Source organism: Tamandua tetradactyla, chromosome 9 (assembly GCF_023851605.1).
Source record: "Tamandua tetradactyla isolate mTamTet1 chromosome 9, mTamTet1.pri, whole genome shotgun sequence".
Lineage (NCBI taxonomy): Eukaryota > Metazoa > Chordata > Mammalia > Pilosa > Myrmecophagidae > Tamandua > Tamandua tetradactyla.
The window spans coordinates 2,747,672-2,769,582 of record NC_135335.1 but is presented as its reverse complement, the minus strand read 5'-3'; the positions used below and the strand labels follow the sequence as shown (position 1 = coordinate 2,769,582).

At 41.0% G+C, this 21,911-nt stretch overlaps 1 protein-coding gene and 1 non-coding gene across 13 annotated transcripts in view; both read left to right on the top strand.

The window, feature by feature from the left end:
* The window catches only part of NAP1L4 (nucleosome assembly protein 1 like 4), a 46,709-nt gene continuing 24,798 nt past the window's right edge, over positions 1–21,911 (top strand). For 4 of the 12 annotated variants that reach the window (XM_077115387.1, XM_077115380.1, XM_077115389.1 and 1 more), the window contains exons 1-7: positions 24–129; positions 797–932; positions 9,968–9,998; positions 10,954–11,012; positions 17,711–17,810; positions 20,096–20,237; positions 20,450–20,536. In XM_077115387.1, the coding sequence (XP_076971502.1) occupies positions 9,985–9,998; positions 10,954–11,012; positions 17,711–17,810; positions 20,096–20,237; positions 20,450–20,536 (402 nt within the window). In that variant the 5' untranslated portion in view covers positions 24–129; positions 797–932; positions 9,968–9,984. Of the gene's footprint in view, positions 130–737; positions 944–9,967; positions 9,999–10,953; positions 11,013–17,710; positions 17,811–20,095; positions 20,238–20,449; positions 20,537–21,911 lie in introns of all 12 variants that reach the window. The other 8 variants (XM_077115381.1, XM_077115382.1, XM_077115384.1 and 5 more) reach the window with 8 other exon arrangements.
* Positions 21,094–21,218, top strand: LOC143647515 (small nucleolar RNA SNORA54). Its single transcript, XR_013158134.1, has one exon. It is a non-coding gene; the product is annotated as a small nucleolar RNA SNORA54 (small nucleolar RNA).

Here is a 21,911-nt window from a genome sequence, read left to right as displayed (position 1 = left end):
GACGGAGCTCACCCAATGGGAGGCGGCGTTCTTGGAGGCCACGGCGGCGCAGCAGCCCGAGCGAGAGGATCCGCCGTGCCGCCGCTGCCGCAGGAGGCGTGAGGTGCGGAGACGGAGGCCTCGGGCCGGGTAACGGCGCGCCGGGGCAGGCGGGCGGGGCGCTCGGGGTGGCGTCCGCGGGGCCGGGGCGGGCTGCGGGGCTTCCTCTCGAAAGGCCGCGGCGGGCCGCTCGGCGGCGCCCGGGCCAGGGGTGGGGCCCGCGCCCCTTCGGGCAGCGGTCCGAGGCCGGCGGGCGCGGGGCGGGAGACCGGCCCCTCCCCGCGTCCCCACCCGGGCCGCCGAAGGTCAGGAGGCGGCTTTGTTCTCCTGGCGGCCTCCCGGGGCGGCGTGGCCCGGCGGCGCGCCCTCTGCCCGGGCCGGCGCTCGGTTAGCGGTCCCCGCGGAGGGGCACTCGCCGCCGCTGGCGGAGGGCGGCGGCCGGGGCTCCCCGCGCGGGCTCTTTCCCGCCGAGCCGCGTGCGCTCAAATCTCCCGCGAACTCCGGCCGGACTCACGTGCTCTGACCTGCACGCCGGGCCCGCGGAGCGCCGAGCCGAGCCTCCCTCGGGGCTCCGCGTTCCTCGTGTGGAGAAGATGCTGCGAGACCGTCCGCCGCCCGCGCTCGGGGTTTCGCCGCCGAGCGATTGTGATCGCTTGTGTGGGTTCAGGGCGGGCGAACAATGGGGTTTTATTTCGCAGATTCGCTTGGGTGCAGGGCTTGCGTGACAAAGAAATAAAGACCTTTGTGTTGATCTTAGCTGTTGTTGGGAGCTCGATAGCCAGAGCGAGACGCCAGCAAGTATGTGCCCTCCTGCACAGGGGACTTGGTCTGCGGCATCTCACGCTAACTAGTGCACTGAGTAAACTGGGTCGGACCTGAGTTACCCAGTCAAGGTAGGCATCAGGTCTGTTTTACCATTTAAAATGCTGTAGAAAAGGAAAATAATGCTTCCCCCCATGTCATGCTTGGAACGTTACAGGCATTTCTTCCTTTTCAGGGAGATATGCTTTCATCTTCCGAGAGGGCCTTAAATCGCTACTCATTTGTATGTTTTACCTGGCAGTCAGTTAAGCCGCATGTTTTTTAACTGCTCCCTCCTTTTCTGAATACTTTTTGTTTGTCTCGGCAAAGGATTGCCTGGTGGTGATAGGACTTGAATCTTTCACGAATTTCAGCTTGGCGATTATGTTCAGCCCCGATGCAAGGTGGGAGATGCAGCTCGTCTTCAGTATCCAGAATTCTGATGCCAGCATTGAAAAGCTTTGGACCTCAAATACTGTGTCACATTACCCACGGGGGTAAAGGTGCAGGGGGTCTGTTCTCTTCACCTGCTTAAAGGATCTGTGATCCATTTAGGGCACATTGATTGGTTCTGACTTTGGATCAGGTACTTTCTCTGTCTTAATAATCCGTGCTCTGTCTTCCTGCACTTGAAATGATACACTGTATTAAAATAGGCCTTTGAAATCTCTCATATTAAAAATGTAGGTATGCAGAGTAAGCTGTTAGACCTAAAACTTAAGAATTTTTAATTTACTGTCTTCCTTGCAACTAATTTTAACAACTAATGTTAAATTGTCTGCTACATGCCAAGGATTTTTCTAAGGACTTGGCATGCATTACCTGATTTCATGGTAACCTGTGAGAAAGGTGCTGCTGTTTGTCCCATTTAATCAGGAAACTAAGGTCTTGTGAGGTTAAGAGTAATGACTTGTCCAAGGTGACAGAGTTGGTATTAAAACCTGGGCAGGTTTTCTCCAGAACCGGTGTCCGCCTCAACAGGAAAATCCACTGGTTTTGTTTAGTTCTTGTTGTTGAGTTTGTTTAGGTTGACTGCTTTTGTAGAAGAAATTAAAGGAGTTTTAATGGAGAATTATGTTTTCATTATTGCACTAAGCCCAACTGAAGTATAGATTATAAGGATTTGAGGCGATTGATTGTTTCCTGCTCAAAATTCAGGGCTCCTTCAGAAGACTAGCACATACATAGTAGAGTCAGATTATTTCAGATTGGGATTATCAATTGCTAGGAGAATAAATAATATCCAAGAGTAAAATGAACTTCAGGGGGAAGGGAGGTGGTGATAGAATAGGGAAATAGTCCAAAGATGAAATGAGTACCTGAAAATAAGGGAAAGGGAGATGGTTTAAAAACTGGAGTTATCTAGTAATTGAGTTGTTGAGGTGGAGCTGGCAGGAGGAAAAAACCTAGAAAATGTTTTCTCAATTTATTATCTGCTTCCTTGCATCTTAAAGATGAGAAGAAAAAATTTCTTTTGTCTTTTGAAGATGTGTTACCCTATTCTAAGATTTGAAAGGAGCAGTCAAAGATAAGGCCTTCTTGGTCAGCAGAAATACTGTTTCAAAATTTAATTTCCTGTAGAATCATAGTGATAGAAGGGAATCGTGAGGGCACCCTCATTCACATTGTATCTTCACATACATGATTTCATGAGTCATTTTAATATTTTACTGCTGTTTCACTTAAAAAGCTGTTCCCCTAAAACGGAGAAATAGAGTGCTGCAGCCCTGAAAGCATAGCTGTATACAATAATGGTTAAAAGTAACTGAAAAAGAAATCAGGCATCAATTAGAGATAAAATCAAAGCCAATTTGATTGGAATTAAGGTAAATCAAATACAGGGTAAAAGATGATAATGTATGAATTCTAAACTTCTACCTCCTGTATGAGCCCAAAGGCAGACAGGTTTATTATGTCTAGGACCTAAATTTTCTGTAACACAATCTCAACCATCTTGTCTCAGCAGCTCATTTTAACAACCCAGACTCCTGTGTCCAAAACGGAAATGATTCCTTGTGATTCTGTATAGTTTAATGTAATACCTGGGTACATCTCAGATTGTGGTGGGCTGACAATTAAAAAGTATTGGTAGAGGGCAGGCCACGGTGGCTCAGCAGGCAGAGTTCTCGCCTGCCATGCCAAAGACCCGGGTTCAAGTCCCTGTGCCTGCCCATGCAAAAAGTAAAAAAGTATTGGTAGAGTCTCTTAAGGGTTTGTGTGTGTGTGTGTGTGTATATATATATATATATATATATGGAACTATTAAACTGTCTGAGGAACCCCAGGTACCCCTCAATCATTAGAAACTCCCACCAAAATAGGACAAACCCTTGATTTTGAGGCTTGCCTTATGAAATTTATTTCTTTAGCAGAGAAACTAAGACTACTTTTTATTTATTTTATTTTTTTAATTTTTTATTAATTTAAAAAAGATTACAGGTAACACAAACATTCCCAACACATACACTCAGCAATTCACAATATCATCACATAGTTGCATATTCATCATCATGATCATTTCCCAGAATATTTGTATCAATTCAGAAAAAGAAATAAAAAGACAACAGAAAAATTAAACAAAAACAGAAAAAAAAATTTTATATGCCATACCCCTTAACTCCCTTGCATTGATCACTAGCATTTCAAACTAAATTTATTTTAACATTTGTTCCCCCTATTATTTATTGTTATTCCATATGTTCTACTCGTCTGTTGACAAGGTAGATGAAAGGAGCATCAGACACAGGGTTTTCCACAATCACGCAGCTAAGACTACTTTTAATAAGGCCTGAGAGTTGCTTCCAGAAAACCTCTTCTGTGGCTCAGATGTGACCTTTCTCTCTCTAAGCCCAACTCTGCACGGAAAATCATCACCTTCCCTAGTACTTGGAATATAACATTCCGGGGTGAAAGTCTCCCTGACAATGTGGGGCGTGACTCCTGGGGATGAGTTTGGCTCCAGTACCTTGGCATCAATAACATTTCCAGACCTAAAGAGGGAAAAGAAGTGTAATAAGGCATCAGTGGCTCAGAGAGATCAAATAGAGTCCAGAGACTATTCTGGAGGCTACTCTTATGCAGGCTTCAGTTAGATAGTGCCTGTTACTTTGGTGTACTGAACCCTAACCGACATCACTCCTTTTGACCTAGGGCTTGAACTGAGACTCTATAAAAGTTTCATGTACTGTGTTTTTCTGAAACCTACGATTTCCAGAAGGATCAAAAGAGAAGGAGTTATAACACAGAAAATAGAATTTAACAAATGTGTATGACTGCTGAATCACTGTATTGATATTTCTTCTAGTCTCCAGTGTTTTGGAGCAGCTAAAAGAAGGAATCTGAAATAGTGGAATGGTAATCCATAACAAACTCTGAAATCTGTTCTGTAACTACTTTTTGAAAATTCTTGCGTTTTTTTCTTTGTGTGTGTATATATATATATATATATATATATATTTCACAATAAAAAATGAACAGTTATTACACACATATATCCAATCCTTTTTTTTCTGGTTGATCAGTGTTAACTGAGTCAAAATGTCTGCACTTAACCTGTGCCGGCATATTATAACATCTAAATACTTCCACTGTGAATTTTGTTATATGAGCTTTGAATCTTGTACTTGTTTCAAAACCAGTATAGAACTGTTTGGAGAAATTGATTGAATTCCTTGTAATGGCTGATTGTTGCTTTCAAGTTTGGTAGCCTTGTTTAACTGAATTCTGAAAAGAAGACCTATATTTGAGGAAACCGACCTGTCCTCTAAACCTGCACAGGGCATTGAGTTTTATGACTTGGCCCCTTAGGTTATTGGGCTCATGGTATTTTGAGTTTAGAGATTTTTAGCTGTTTGATCTAGTTCATGTGTTGGAGGGATTAACTATTTCAAGGTGGAATGTGTTTATCACTACGTTACAGTCAGTAAGTTTTGTACTTGGATCTATTAGATATGTCCCTTACCTCTCCTGGGTTTCAGCACCCCCTGTTAAGAGCACATGGGTTTTCTGCAGTTGTCTGGCTGTTGGGATTGGAATCCAGTTTTTCTTCTTATGCGTAGATGTTCATTTCTAGCCTCAGGCAGAGATAATGCCCTTTAAATGTATAAATGACGTAATGGAGCTCAGAGTTATTTGTTTTTCGAGGTGTCTTCCTTCCTTACCTATAGTTGTCTGCAATTCCTGTATTAGTTTAAAAACTTTTATTTTTAGGCGTGTGTTGTAGTTCCAAGTATTGTGCCAGAGAACCTAAAAATTTGTTTTGTTTTGGGAGAAAACTGTCAAGAGGGTGATTTGACTCCCGAAGTACTAGGTAGTTACTTCCACATAGGGTGTGGGGCTGCTGGCTCAGGCACCCCAGGGCAACCTGTACTCAAGGAAGTCAGCTGCCAGGAGCTTTGGGGAATTTCATCTGGGGTTGCCATGAAGAGTGCTTACTTGCTGTTTATTTAAGGTAAAATGTTTTTCAGGCTTGTTTTGGTTTGACTCTGCCACAACCAGGGTGGTTTTAGAAGTAGAAAAGAATCAGCACAGAATCCCTGCAGGAAATCACTCTGCCATCATTTCCACTGATAAAGAGCTGAGCAGATGGTTGGTTTGGCCTTTGCCTCCCTGAATTACGATTGTATGTTTTTTAGACTTTGTAGCATATTTTATGGGTTTCAGCACATAGCTGTTAACTGGAAAACCCTTGCTGAAGCGTAGATGATGAAGAATTCTTGAGTTTGACCTCTCAGAAATTTTTAAGAAGTAGTGACAACATAGATTTGTTTTCATTTGACAGTGATGGTTTTCCACCCTCCCCTCTTAAGAGAAAGCAGACTACTCTACTTTGTCTGCCATTAATTTTTTTTTCCTTTTTTACATAAAAAAGAAAAGGAAATGATTGACACAATTCAGGATAGTGGTTCATTTTGGGCGTGTCCTGGGCAAGGAGGAGACAAGTTGAAATCAACAGAGATGCTTCAGCCTTCTCACTGGAAAACCTTTACCCCTAAAGTGGTCTGTGTATTGTCTACTTAATTGTAGAAAATGTCTGCCATTGAATTTTAAATTCTGTGAATACTGAGTAGCAAGAGAGGCCATGAATTTTTGTAGTGTGAGAACTACATGTAATCACTTCATCACTTTGACCTTTACAAGTTATCACTTCATCACTTTGACCTTTTTGAGTCTGACCACCCACTGAAGCCTTAAATTTGCTCTTAGAAGTATGTTCTGTCGGTTCTTGTTACTTACTGTCAGTTTTGAGTCCTTGGGACTTGTCTTTCATGTGAACTTATTATTTAGGCAGAGACCTAATGGCCACCTGTCTCAGGCCAGGCCCTGAACTGGGGAATTATAATGAGTTTCGAACAGAAACAAAAATAGTGACCCACCCCCACCGTACCTCATCATCCAGCATCAGTAATTATCTATTTGCCAATCTTAGTTCATCTGTAAGCATTTAAATGTAATTTTCTTAACATTAGGTTTTTTGGATAAATGCCAGAAAAGAAAAAGAAAGTATGTATATATCACATGAACCTTTTGGGGTTGTGGAAGTTTCACTGAGGAAGTGATACCTTAAATCTGAGGAGAGTTAATTTTAACCTAAGTTAAGGACTATTGAATGAATTTTGGATTCATTCAATAGTATTTGATTCATTCAATAGAATTTGGACAACCTCTTTTTTTTTTTATCTTTAGTAACAGCCAAGATTACAAGTATAAATAAAGGGTATGTTGATTAACAAGAAAATTTTCTATTAGTTCAGAAACTTATATGAATTATTTGGTTATTTACTATAGGATATGTTTTCACCTACCTGCCAGTCTACTTAATCCAACACAGTCAGCCGCTTTATAGTACTGGGGGGGTGGAGATGGACTGCTTTGAATAGGCTACTGGGGAAGGCTGTTGCTGCAGGCCAGTTACCCCAGGGTGGGGCCTTTGGATGTCCTACAGGGCGGTCTGGATGATTGTTAGAATAGGTTGTTGGGACCGATACCCCAGAGCTAGTCAGACTGCTACCTGCAGCCCTGTGCTGAGCCACGTTATGCTGGAGAATTCCTGATTTGACTTGAATCATAGACCATGGTGATGCGTATCAATTGCTTAAGTTCCTTCTGGTCATTCAGTTAGCTCATGCGAAGACGCTTAGGAAGACCTAGGATGTTTAATAATTAGAGGCTGTGTAGGTTTGATCACATCCCTCATTCTTTTTTCCCAGTGGTCCAATTTGAAATTATGCAGTTTCTGTAGCTAATATACTAAATGTTTACAGTGAAAAATTAGGGATTTAAAGTTACATTGAGTAATTTACCTCAAAAATTAAAATTTTGTTTCCCCATGAATACTTTTTTTTTTTTTTTTTTGCTTAGAGTAAAAATAAATCCATAAATAAGATTAAGTGTCTTATGTAAGTAAAAGCAGACCATTGGTTTGAGTAATTGTGGGGAATTGCCTGCTGATCCAAATTTGAAATGGTAGATGAAGTCACAGTTTTTGACCCTCAGAGGGAACCTGAATTGCTGCTTTCTTTTGAAAATGTAGGCTATTCTTTTGTGTGGTGTCCTGTCATATTTTGACTTGATTATATTTAAAAGTGAGAGAACTTTCCTGGTATGGCTGTTTCCCGATATCGGGTAGTAGCTTCTTGTAACTTTCTATTTTAATACTCTTCAAGTTTTATGAACAAAAGTAAACGAAGTCCATCCTCACAGTGATGAAACTTGACTAATGGAATGCTAGCCATTTATAATGTCAGTTTACATTTTCATTAAATAATAGGGGCAGCGTTTGAAGGAATCCGCTGTGTTGGTTTCACATCAAGCTTTAGGTAGACTAATCTATAAATAGATTAGTTACAGAAGTAGACAGAGAAATGGGGGGGTGGGCTGCCATGTACTAGGCTCTTTATGTGTGTTATTTTATTTCACAACAGCCTGTTGGGTAGGCATTATCTTCTGGTTGATGGATGATGAAACACAGGCAGGAAATTACTTGTGATTACATAGCCAGGAAATTAGAGGAGTGGGATTCAAACTCACATCAAAGCTGGATCACATATTGTTTGTTAACCATGTTCTGGTTTTATTTTTTAACCCCCCCAATATTTTTTCTTTCCCATCGTTTAAATGCATTATTTTGTTTTCTTGATGTCAGTTGAACTCGTTTTTGTGTGTGTGTGGACAATTTTGTCAGGTTTAATTTAACTGCTTTGCTATCATGTCACCAAAAATATTAGGTAGGTAGCACATGCCTTTGTAAAGATAAAAATTAAGTGACTCATAGTATTGAAGGAATCTATTAAGTTGAAGTGTGTCATTTCATGGAAAAAATGAACGTCTCTGGCCCTGAAGTAGGGCGCTTATTCCACTTGATATTTGTATTGTGCCAGGAGCTGTTACAGACTTTGGGGAGCCATAGTGAACAAGACAGATGAGGAATATTTTTCACTCTCACACTCTTTCCTAGACACAGTAGATTTGGGACTGCTGTCAAATAGCAGAATTTTGACCCTCACTGAGTGTTGCGTGTCATCTATTCCAACGTTAAAAAATATATGCTTTAATTGAGCAAGAAGAGACAACAAGAAATTAAGTGGTTGGAGTTAATATGAAAAAGTCAGAAGGACCTGCGTTTGAATCCCAAATCCACATCTTAATAACCGTGTGACCTTGAATTCCATATTCTCTTTTCTGAGCCTCAGCTTCCTTTCCTGTCAGCAGGGGCTAACCCCTGCCTGTTAGAATCAGCGTGAGTACACATTGTGTGAAAGTACCTGCTGCCTAGGTACCTTGCTGGTGGTATAGGAAATGTTGAAGTGGTGACGTCTTTAGGTATTTTTTGACTGGGTGGGGAAAGCTGGAGTTGGCTCATTAAACCAGTCATGCTCATTGCTTCCAGGGTGGCAGGCCCTTGGAGCAGTGAGCATGCCTACAGGCCAAGCAGGATAGGCAGGGTGCTTTTAAATGTTTATTAGGATCGCTCCAGTTAGGTAGCCAAACCACAGTTGACGCCAGTGTGTCACCAGCTTGTCATTATGTATCAGGATCCATTCATATTCTTTAACCCCAAAATCCCACCATTGCAATTTTAACCTCAGATCACTTGGGATGTGGAAGCTGTATAGACGAAGATATTCCTAGAGATGTTATCAAAGTTATAGAATAATTTTTTTTTTTTAATTTAGTATTTAACAACTGGTAAATGCTAAGTGTGTTAACTCTTGGAGTGTTCTCACCAAAAATACTATGAAGGCATACCTGTTCTGCTGTTTATATTGATAATCTGTGAAAGAGCAGAATATAAACTTGGTATACTGAGAGTTAAGTTGAAAGTGATTGTAATTCATCATTTCTCAAAGAGGCCCTGAAGTGTATTTAATTCTTCTGAGATTAAAGAACTTCATAACCAAACTTCAGTTTTATTTAGGATTTTCCTTTAGGCCCTTAGTTGATGCATTTGGGCTGGGTTTGAAGTTTTTATATCAAGTTTTTCTGTTTAAAAAGTACATGTCCTAGAAGACATTATTAATATTTATAGGTAGAAAGTCTCCTTATTCCACTATCTAGAGAGAATCGTTTCTATATGTGTCTTAAAAAAATGGGATCACGTTGAGTATGTTACATAAAGTTTCTGCACAAGCAATAAATACATCATTGAAATAGAAGTAATAGAAGACACAGAATGAACAAGTAACAAAAAAATAGTCATCCTGTGAGTAGCAGTTGGAAAGACAGTGTAAATACAAGTATGTGCTTTGGATTGCTCTAAAGTAATTGAGCTAGCGTATATATTTATTCTTGTTGCTAAAATTTACTTTAGAGAAGGGAAACTGGAATAGATTGTTCTTATTCTGAAATCTGGTTGTTTTAGTGCCAATAAGAGAAATTTGAAAGAATAAGTTCCTGTGAGATACGGCATGCACGCTGTGAAACGTACAGATGTTAACTGGGTGATTTGATGAGTTTTGGCAATGCGTATACCCATGTTGCCAGTGCCCCAGTAAAATATAGATCCTTTGAAGTCATCCTTCATGCCCCCTTCTAGCTGACCCGCATCCTCTGTAAACCATTGTCAAAAACTGTTGGCATTCATTGATATTTAGGAATGTTAATTGTGACAACTCTTTTTGATTTGTAGGGGATAAAACCTTTCAGATGGCAGATAACAGGTAAGCCAAAATAGACTTCCTTTATCAGCATTTTAAAATGTAGTTGATAAGCAGGAGCCAGGTCCTCTCTTAGTAAGCCTCAGAATCAAGTTAAATGCTTTGTGCTACTGGCTAGTTTTTCTGTAGATTTGAGCCCATAAAGAAGTTGCTTCAGATGTGTTGAGGTTTTCCTGTACTAATAAAGGCACATTGAGAGTTTCTCAGATATTGATATATACAAACCCTTTGTGGAAAGGATCTTTTTGTCCTCAAGCTCTAACTCCCCAGGGGATGAATGAGGTCTTACCATACTCACCAACTCTCTGACACTCAAACCACAGGATCCTGGCTAGCTCCAGGATGCCGCTCAAAGATTTGTGTTATTATTTTTGTTATTGAGGTAGTTTCTGTTTTGCTACTGAAAGATTTTGTTCTGTGTATTCTGAAGGTCAGCGCAGTGGATTCCTCTTGCTCACATTTGGTTTGTATATTGTTTGATAATGGTTACTTTTGGTTAAGGAGGTGTGTCAGGGCATCTTTGAAAACTGTTGTTAGGTTTGATTGTGGTTAGATAATTTGTACAATAGCTTCAGAGCCACTGTGAACACTATCCCCTAACAGCTTGTTGATATTGCTTTTCTTTGATCAAATTAGCAGCTGACCAAACAAAATACGGGGTTTGGGGGGGGGGGGTTGGTTTGGTTTGAGGGCTGAAAGTGGATTTTTTTGAGAAGAACTAAGAATTGGAAATTAGAAGTACGGAGGGTGGTGTGTGTGAGGGGTTGTGGTAGAATTTCTTTTTCTCGGTAACATAGAGGAAAGTATCTTAGATAACACACACACGTGTGTGTAGTTCTCTTCCTCCCGAATCTGCAGGTGTTCTAGAGATACCTTTTAACATGTTAAAGGTAAATAAGAAAACTACCCTTTTGTCTTTGGAACTGTACAATATTAATTTTTAAGCATATTGTTTTAGTTTTTCAGATGGAGTTCCTTCAGATTCCTTGGAAGCTGCTAAAAATGCAAGTAATAAAGGTAAGTTCTTTGCATAGAAAAGCACCAAGTTGACAGTTGGAGGGTTTGCCTGGGCAAGGGCTGAACCTCCCCTCTTTATGGGTTTGTTTTTTATTTTTTGGCATGGGCAGTCTCCAGGAATGAAACCTGGGTCTCTGGCATGGCACGTGAGAATTCTGCCCCTGAGCCACCATTGCACCTCCGTAAACCACCCTCTTTATAATCATAATAGTAGTTAAGTCTGACAGTACTTCCCAGATTTTAGGAAAGTTAGAGTAATTAAAATGAAAATCAATGCTTCATTTTTAAGTTAAAATTTACTATAGAAAATTCGAACTCTACTAATTGAAGAGTCAAGCAGAGTGGACATTCTTGTACCACCCATCACTTGGCTCTAAGGCTTATTAACAAATAACCAATCCTGTCTCATCTGTGTCCCCTCCTGGCTACTTTAGAGCACATGATTTCATCTCTACATTCATAGATGTGACTACCCCATCCCCAGTTTTTCTATCTGTTTATCCTTACTGTTTTTTTTCAACTGTTTGAAGCAAAGAGCATCCTGTTCTTTTTTCCTGAAACAATTTCATGCAAACTTCCTGAAAACTAGGCTGCTGCACCCCACACCAAACCCAGGACCTGGTTACAGATCAGGCAGTACATTTCATTCCTTCTTTTTTCTAGAACCATCTCTCCATATTTTTTGTCTCTTGGAATAGAACCATCCCTCCACACTTTTTGTCTCTCAGAAGGCCCCCGGAGCACAGCTGTTTTGTAGATGCCTGCAATCAGTCCTCTCTGTCTCCTGGGTAGAGTTGGGGAAACATCTCGGCAAGAAGGTCACGGGTTGTGCTGGTTTGAAGGGATGTATATGGACCCTAGAAAAGCCATATTTTAATCAAAATCTTAGTTTATAAAGGCAGAATAATCCCTATTCAATACTGTATGTTTGAATCTGTAATTACATCATCTCCCTGGAGATGTAACCCTATCAAGAGTGGCTGTTAAGCTGGATTAGGTGATGACATATCTCCACCCATTTGGGTGGGTCTTGATTGGTTTACTGGAGTCCATTTTCGAGAATGGAAGATCTCTGAGAGAGCAGAGAATGGCATAGCCCACAAGAAGCAGAGTCCACCAGCTAGTGAACTTTGGAGATGAAGGAGGAAATGCCTCCCAGGGAGCTTCATGAAATAGGAAGCCAGGAGAGGAAGCTAGCAGATGACACCGTGTTCACCATGTGCCTTTTCACTTGAGAGAGGAACCCTGAACTTCATCAGCCTTCTTGAACCAAGGTATCTTTCCCTGGATGCCTTTGATTGAACATTTCTATAGACTTGTTTTAACTGGGACATTTTCTTGGCCTTAGAACTGTAAACTAGCAACTTACTAAATTCCCCTTTTTAAAAGCTGTTCCCTCTCTGGTATATTGCATTTCGGCAGCTGGCAGAGTAGAACAGATTTGGATATCAGGAGTGGGGTGCTGCTTCGGTTTTCTAGATACCAAACATGTTGAAACGGCTTTTTAAATGGATAAAGGAAAGAATCTGGAGGAGTTGTGAGAAGCCTGATAGACAAGGCCTAGAGTGCTTTGAAGAGACTGTTGGTAGAAACATGGACACTTAAGGTACTTCTGACCAGCCTCTAGACAGAAATGAGGCATGTGCTATTGCAGACTGGAAGGAAGGCGATCCTTGTTTTAAAATAGCAGATAATCTGGTAAAATTGGCTAGTGGCTTTGGCTGGAAGACAGGTTTTAAAAGCCATGAACTTGGGTATTTAGCAGAAAAGATTTCCAAATTAAATGTGGAAAGTCTAGCCTGGTTTCTCCTCGCAGCTGATAGTGAAATGCGACAGGAAAGAGATAAGCTGAGGACTGAACTCTTGGATACAAAGAAACCAGCAATTGAAGTTATGGAAAACTCTGGCCTCTAGGAAGGGAGACCCCAGAGAATAGTGACCCACATGAGGTCTTGGCCAAATGTGGAACCAGCCAGCCATTTCAGAGAAAGCCAGGATTGGACATGAAGTTATCCAGGAAGGATTTGTGGAAACTCCTTATGTCTGATGGGCACGAGCCAAGGCTACTGCTTGGAAAGCCAACGAGAGTGCTGTGGGACCTGCATAAATAGAGCCGCTGCCAGTCTGGACTGAGGGGTTCAGAGAAGGGACACATTGGAGGAAAAATAACTTCAGAGGCAGAACCATGGAGGCTGAGGTCTGAAGTCAAGAAGCCTCGGGCCAGGAGAGCGGACCCACCCAAGCCCGTGGAGAGAGTGAGTTTGCCCCAAAGGCAGATGGGTTCTTCGATGTCATTGCAGGGGAAGAGTCATGCCGCCTCAGACCCTGGAGAGGGTGAAGCACATTCCCTGGGGTTTGGGTAGAGCCTGGCTGCCACCACATGGAGGGGTTGAGCGTGTGCCCCGGAGATGGTAGAGAGCCCGGGTGCATCCCCGATCCTTGAAGAGAATGGAGCCAAGAAACAGGTGGTCTCCCCAATATCCCCCAAGGTTGCATTCAGAAACAGGCAGGCCTCCTTGGAAAGGGTGTGACTGCTGCTTTCAGAAGCCCCAAAGATAAATGACTTTCACTTTGAAGGCTTAGGGCCTTCACTCTGGATTTTCGAAACTGTATAGGTCTGGTGACCCCTGTGTTCCTTCCTCCCTATGGAAATGGGTATATGTATCCTGTGAATGTTCCTCTTTTGTATGTTGGCAGCAAATAACTTGTTTTGAGTTTTTATAGGTCCAGAGCCAGGGGAGAACTTTGCCTTAGAACAGACCATGCCTATAACTAATTTTGATAGAAGTTTGTACTGTTTCTAACTTTGTATTTCACTTGTATTGCTACTGAAATGGCTTAAAGATTTCTGATACTGTTATGAAATTAATGTATTTTGTATATGAGGAAAACATATCTTTTTTAGGGTTCAGAGGGTGGAATGTGCTGGTTTGAAAGGATGTATAGACCCTAGAAAAGCCATGTTTTAATCAAAATCCCATTTCATAAAGGCAGAATAATCCCTATTCAATACTGTATGTTTGAATCTGTAGCTAGATCATCTCCCTGAAGATGTAACCCAATCAAGAGTGGTTGTTAATGAGGAAGAATAAAGGAATGTCACTAATGGAGGGTGTTGAAAAGAGATGGTAATTCATATTTTAAAACTTTAACTTATGTGTGAAACTAAAGCAAAAAATATTTATTTGATACAAAATTTATATTTTGACTAGTGCATTTCCTAATATAACTTATGTGGACAGCTTAATTGAACATCATAAGTACGTGGAACCTTGAGTAGGGCATGAGATTTTGTAGGTTTGTCCAGAGTGATGCCTCAATAAATCCCAGGATTTGAACAGTGAATAAAAAAGTATTTGCAAAGTCCCCTTGGGGGAATGGTGAGAAAGGGGGGAAATTCGACTTCCCCAAATGGAGAATTCTTGATATTCTCATAAGCGGCGGGGACAACCAGAGCGATAGGCTGAGCCTCCAATCTTGGGGTTTGTTCATATGAAACTTAACCCCACAAAGGAGAGGCTAAGCCTACTTAAAATTAAGCCTAAGAATCACCCCCCAAGAGAACCTCTTTTGTTGCTCAAATATGGCCTCTCTCTCTCAGCCAACACGACAAACAAACTCACTACCTTCCCTCTCTCTGCGTGGAACATGACTCCCAAGGGTGTGGACCTTCCTCGCAACGTGGGACAGAAATCCTAGAATGAACTGAGACTCAGCGCCAACGGATTGAGAAAACCTTCTCAACCAAAAAGGGGAAGAGAGGAATGAGACAAAATTAAGTGTCAGTGGCTAACAGATTCCAGAGTCGAGGTTATCCTGGAGGTTATTCTTACGCATTAAATAGATATCACCTTTTTAGTTAAGGCGTAACAGAGAGGCTGGAAGGAACTGCCTGAAAATGTAGAGCTGTGTTCCAGTAGCCATGTTTCTTGAAGATGATTGTATAATGATAAAGCTTTCACAGTGTGACTGTGTGATTGTGAAAACCTTGTGTCTGATGCTCCTTCTATCTACCTTATGGACAGATGACTAAAACATATGGATTAAAAATAAATAAATAATAGGGAGAACAAATGTTAAAATTTTAGTAGATTGAAATGCTAGTGATCCATGAAAGGTAGGGGTAAGGGGTATAGTATATATGATTTTTTTTTCTGTTTTCTTCTTATTTCTTTTTCTTAATTGAAACAAATGTTCTAAGAAATGAGCATGATGATGAATATATGACCATGAGATGGGGAAAAAAAAAGTGGTTGTTAAGGTGGATGAGGGGAGATGTGTCTCCACCAGTTTGAGTGGGTCTTGATTGATTTACTGGAAAAAGAGGAAACATTTTGGAGAATGAGAGATCTCTGAGAGAACAGAGAATGACATAACCATGAAAAGCAGAGTCTACCAGCCAGCGACCTTTGGAAATGAAGAAGGAAAATGCTTCCCGGGGAGCTTCCTGAAACAGGAAGCCAGGAGAGAAAGCTAGCAGATGACTCCGTATTCACCATGTGCCCTTCAGCTGAAAGAGAAGCCCTGACTGTGTTTGCCATGTGCCTTCTCTCTTGAGAGAGAAATCCTGAACTTCATCAGCCTTCTTAAAGCAAGGTATCTTTCCCTGGATGCCTTTGATTGGACATTTCTACAGACTTGTTTTAACTGGGACATTTTCTCGACCTTAGAACTGTAAACTAGCAACTCATTAAATTCCCCTTTTTAAAAGCCATTCTGTTTCTGGTATATTGCATACCAGAAGCTAGCAAACTAGAACAGGGGTGCTATGGTACAGGGGTATGCTGACAGCCAGGCCCGTGATGGGGAGTACTGGGTTCAGTGCCTTGCTTAAGATGGCATCCACCAGCTCTCTCTGTCTTAAAGATTCTTGGGGCGGTGAACCAGGAGGCACTGTGTAAACAGGCTTTCCACCATCAGATGTGCACACGTGGTGGTTTTAGCATCCATTGCTGATCCTTTCCAGAGTTGGTAGTAACCTTGGTAGTTACAAAGGGTGTCTTTCCAGTTTGTCAGTAACTAGAGTAAAGAAGCGCTTCCCTCCTTTCTTACCCTCTCCAGTTTTTTTAGTGTCACTATAGACTCATGGATTATTTTTTTATCCAATGTATCATCAGTTACCATCTCTTTTCTGTTTTTTATTTTTTTATTTTTTATTGGTGTGCAGATTGTCCTGTTTGGCCAGTGGGACTTCCTTGGATCTGGCTTCTGTACCCTTACCACATCCCCATCCATTTTTTTCCTTTTTTTTTAAAATTTATTTTTTAATTTTTATTAATAAAACCAATCAACATACAATACCCATCCATTTTTGAGAGCTTTATTGCTTTCTGGCACAATACCTGTTCTTATTTCACTGTGGTATTTTCCTTTCCCTAGACCAGGAATACACCATTTATTCAAGAAACACTGTTTTTCTTTTTTTTTGTGGGAAAATTAGCAACTAAAATATAGATATTAGATATTCTCATGGCTGCTGGGGTCTCATTTCTAGACTCTAAGTGAATGGAACCACAGGAGGGGTGTGAGTATGTGTGTGCATGCATACAGTATTTACATACTGTACATTTAGACCTGGCTTTATATCTGCACTAGATTATATTAAAAAACACATATATAATGCTTAATTTTAGTGTTGTGTTCGTGGTTCTCAGTGTTAAAATGGAATGCCTACTTGCTGTATTCTGCTTGCCTGCATCACTTAACTTTGGCGGGACCTCCTTGCATGTTCCACCTTTTGAGTACAGTGAGGATGCCAAGTTTGGATTCCGGTGCAGTGTAAATAGAGGGACTCTCACTCAGCCACCACTTAGAGTTTATGCCACACAGGCCTTGTATGCTCCATAATCATAGACTGTGAAAGGGCAGTTATTCCTACATAGGGTCTTGTTTGTTTATTGGGGTACATGCTTCTAACCACAAACTAGTCAATGATACAAGTTCAGTATAATGTGCTTGAGCTCTGAAAGTGGCGCTGCATAGGGAGTGCTTTGTGGAAGGCCAGATTTTGAGCTGGATCAAGAGCATGTAGGAGTTGGCTGGATGTAAACAGCCAGGGCATAGGGTGATTGTGGGCAGTGTGTGTACTAAAGACCTGAGCTCAATGCTGTTGGGAAGCTAGTGACGTTGGGGCTCCTTGCAGCTGAGGTCCATAGTGTAGTACAGGTTGTGTTGTTCTATTCTGAGGAAGTTCTCTCTTCTGTGTTCTTGACTTTCTGACACCGTGTAGATACAAAGGGAGTGATGTGAGCTAGCTAAATGTGCCACCTGGCTTCAGAAATTGGCAACTCCTCAGTTGTGAGAATCAGGCTTAGATAGCTGCAGGTGAGCACTAGAGTAGCTCTGTGACCATCCACTCAGATGGTGGGCACTGCCAGGCCTCTGCACCTCGTGGCCCCTTAAAGTATCGGTGCTTTTAAAGTGCATTGTTTTAAAATTGTTCGTGGGGTTGTATGCACAACTATGTGATTATACTGAGAGCCAGTGAGTGTATACTTCAGATGGTTTCTATGGTGTGTGAATATATCTCAGTACTGCAACTAAAAAAAAATACAGAGTATTGTTGAACCATGTTTAAGAAGCTGCTTGCTGTATTTATCTAAAAATAAAGTAGATGGGCAAGTGTTGGTGATTTTCAGTTGGCTGTTTTGTGCTCAGCATATTTGAAATATTTTTGACTTTTTTTTCACTCTTCCTAGAAAAACTCACAGATCAGGTGATGCAGAACCCTCAAGTTTTGGCAGCTTTACAAGAACGACTTGAAAATGTCTCTCACACTCCTTCAAGCTATATTGAAACGTAAGTATGCTGTGAATACTACTTGAGGGGACTTCTAAAAGACAAACTGAGAAGAACAGAAAAACTGCTGTAGTTCCATCAATTCCATCTGTTTCATTAGGAATAATTTTTAGTTTTCATTCAGCAGACATAGCAAGCAGAGGGGTTCCAAAGGTGAGTGGGAGCTGCCTTTGTCCTCAGAATCAGACTTGTCTGGTGGAAAGATGCAGACACATAGAGGAGCAGCACAGCTTGTTAAGCCATGTAACTGATGAGCATGTGGTGCCAGCCTCTGGGGTTAGAGAGGACTTTAGAGATAATCTGAGTCAGGGGGAGCAAGGAAGAGTTGGCAGAGGGAAAGACGATAGCTGAGAGACCTCCTCCATGGGCCACTGTACCAAAGGTTGCTGCTTTGTAAAGAGGTCTGTGTCCTGGTTGTGTTGCTCAGTGAAAATGGTGTGGCTGCCCCTGTCTGGGGCCCTCCATCAGCTCTTCTCACGGCCTGACTGTCTTCCACTGAAGGGACGAACTGTCGCTGTTCTGTCTTCCAGTCTGGTCGGGGACCTGGTCTTACAGAATACCCTCCACCCACCCATCCCCTCTACACTGGTTCACCTGCTCTGGGCCTTGGCTGTTAGGAAAGGAGGGGACACTTGGGGCTTACTTTGCTCAGTTTGGAGAGTTCTCTGGGAAATTACTTAGTGGGGAAAGTGTGGAAGAGGTTTTGAAAATTGAGTCAGTGGAGCTTGGTAGGGTAAGCATGTTAAGAGTTGAGAATGATTAAGGTCTTCAGTTCTTCAGCCACGGCAGTTTGGCTTAGAGAGAGAAAGGCCACATCTGAGCAGCACGAGGTTCTCTGGCGGTGACTCTTAGGCACACCTATAGGGAGGCTAAGCTTCTCTGCTCCCTACATAAGCTTCGCAAGAGCAAGCCTCAAGATCAAGGGCTTGGCCTATGGATTTGGGCATCTCTAATTTTTGGCACAGTATCTGGGGTTTCTCCAGTGGTAAAGTTTAATAGTTTCATAATTTTTCTCCCATCCCTCAAGGAACTTTGCCTGTACTTTTTGATTATCTGCTTAATATACTCTGGGATGTATCAGGCATTACATTAACTTATACAGGATTAAAGGCCCTCCTTCTTCTTCCGTCCTCCCAGTGTTTGGACTATTTAAATGTCTGTCCAGACAGGTTGAGTTAGATATGTGTTACAGAAAACCTAGGGTTCTTACAGTGCTTGCTTATTTCAATCCTTTGGGAAGATTTGAAAAATTAAAAACTGATTTAAAACGGTATAGTGTTTATTGTACATTAGACACTTAATGCAGAAAAGAGATACAGATACCAGCTGGTACTAGCATTTTATCAAATTCTTACTGTTTTGCCGTATTCTCTCTTGCTAGCAGTAGTCCCCCTCATCTACTATAGTTGAGGTTCCTTCCTCTTTAGCCTCAGGTAGCAGTGGGAGGGATTAACCCAGGACGGTGATCCTTTGTCAGTCGGGCAAGTCCATGCTCTCCATGGTGATATGTGCAGGTGTCACCTGGTTCTCCAGGTTGTGGGAGTGTTGGAGGATAAGTGACACCTGTGGATGAGTGCTTGGTTGTGCGCTTCCAGGATCATGGAAACCAGCGTTTAGAGCTTAGGCCCCGGGGCACTTTGCCTGCCCAGTCTGGCTGGCTGTGTCTGTGGGGAGACCCAGGAGTCTGCTCTTAATGGACGTCCCACCTGATTTTGACCATGTGGTTTAGTTTCAGCAAATAATTTTGATGGGTGAAAAAATACTTTGGTTTTTTTTTCCTTCTCGTTTATGAATATAATACACACAAACTATAATATTTTCTTAAATGTACAAAGGCATTAAAGGGCAAAGAAAGTTACACGTGATCTGATTCTTAAAACATTTTGAAGGTTTTTATGTGCCCTCAAGAAAGATGAATTGATTTCAGATCTTCTTTGCACTCAGCTTCAACACTGGGGTTTTGTTTGTTTGTTTTAATTGGCAATTTCATGAGGAGATATGGCAGTTCTTTTAAATTTGCATTTTTTGAGATATTTTACAAAATTGAACCTTTCGTGTTTGACTAATTTGTGATGTTTCTTTTGTAAATTATGTTTTCAGCTTCCTCCTCCTCCCTTTGTTTTTTCTACTGGCATTCTCGTCCTTTCTTAATGGTTTTTAGGAGGTCTTTTTCATAGAAAGAATGTTGATTCTATATTAGGTTGAGTTTATTTCAATCAAATAAAAAAGCATGCTGCCTTGTTTTGGAGGCATAAGAATGTTTTAATTTTTATTCTGTCTTTTAGTTTACCTAAAGCAGTAAAAAGAAGAATTAATGCATTGAAACAACTTCAGGTGAAATGTGCTCATATAGAAGCCAAGTTTTATGAAGAAGTTCATGATTTGGAAAGAAAGTATGCAGCACTATACCAGCCTCTTTTTGACAAGGTAGAGAGGTCTAATAGTAAATTTAATTAATGTATATTAATTTAACCCAGTGAGATGTTTAATGTTTTCCTTAAAACTTAGAATCTTAAAATTACAATTATTAAAGTGTTCAGTTTTCAGTCTTTTTCATGGGCGTTATTTACAAATTCATTATCTTAATTCTTGAGTTATCACACAACTTGTTGTCCTAAGAAGATCTCATTTTCCTGTAGAGAAGGGAGTTCATCATGGGTGATGTTGAGCCAACAGATGCTGAATCTGAGTGGCACAGTGAAAATGAAGAAGAGGACAAATTGTCTGTAAGTAACTTGAAAAAAAAAATGAGTGTAACCTGTGTTGTGTGTTAATACTATTAGAGCAAGAAACATTTTTTGGTGTTTTTAAATCAGCACCATAACTTCTCACAAAGGAGAAAGCACTCCTGATGGTAGATGCTGTGTAACCTTTGGGTTTGGGGCATTTGGATTTCTGCTCTGACCATGGGCATCAGGTAGAGCGTGCCTGGCATATGCCTCAGTTTTACAGATCAAGATTCTTAGACGAAGTCCTACTCCCAGCCTCTATAGCACTGTGAACAGGGGGATATGGTATTAGATGGCCATAGATTAAAATGTCCTAGGTCCAGAGAAAGCAAAGGTCAGCAAGGGAAAATGTACACCTGTGTTCAGTAACTAGCAGGTTGGGAGAGTTGTCATGAGGAGGGTGGCGGGGATGTGGCATGGTTTGGCATCAAGAGTAGGGTCTTGAAAACATTCGTCCCATCCTCCTGGTATATTGACAGTTGATTATGAAGTAGAGTGCTCTATGAAATATACTTTGACACAGAGCACTGTTTCATTGGTAAGTTATTGGTGGTTTGCACTGTTCGTAACCTGTTAACAGCCTTTAACTGGTGATGGGTTCCATTCCAGTGCCATAGAAATTCCCAAAATAAATACCAGATTGACTTTGTCAGTCTGATTTTATATATGGGAGACAAGTAGTTTTTATCCTATGTAGTATTAATTAACTTCAGAGAAATTTTTTTTTAATAATTTGCTTTATTTTATTAATTTTTTTTTGAATACCAAAAAACACCAAATGCAAACATTCGTAACTTTTGATCATTCCGTTCTACATATATAATCAGTAATTCACAGTATCATCACATAGTTGCACATTTGTCATCATGATCATTTCTTGAAACATTTGCATTTATTCAGAAAAAGAAATAAACAGAAAACAGAAAAAAATTCATACATACCATATTCCCCTCACCGATCACCAGCATTTCACTCTAAATTTATTTTAACATTTGTTCCCCCTATGATTCATCTTTATTCCATATGTTTTACTTGTCTGTTGATAATAGATAAAAGGAGCACCAGGCACAAAGTCTGCACAACCACACAGTCACATTGTGAAAGCTATATCATACAATCATGTTCATGGAACATGGCTACTGGAACACAGCTCCACATTTTCAGGCAGTTCCCTCCAGCCTCTCCACTATGTCTTGACTAACAAGGTGATATCTATTTCATGCGTAAGAATAACCTCCAGGATAACCTCTCGATTCTGTTTAGAATCTCTCAGCCATTGACACTTTATTTTGTCTCATTTCACTCTTCCCCCTTTTGGTCAAAAAGGTTTTCTCAATCTCCTGATGCTGAGTCTCAGCTCATTCTAGGATTT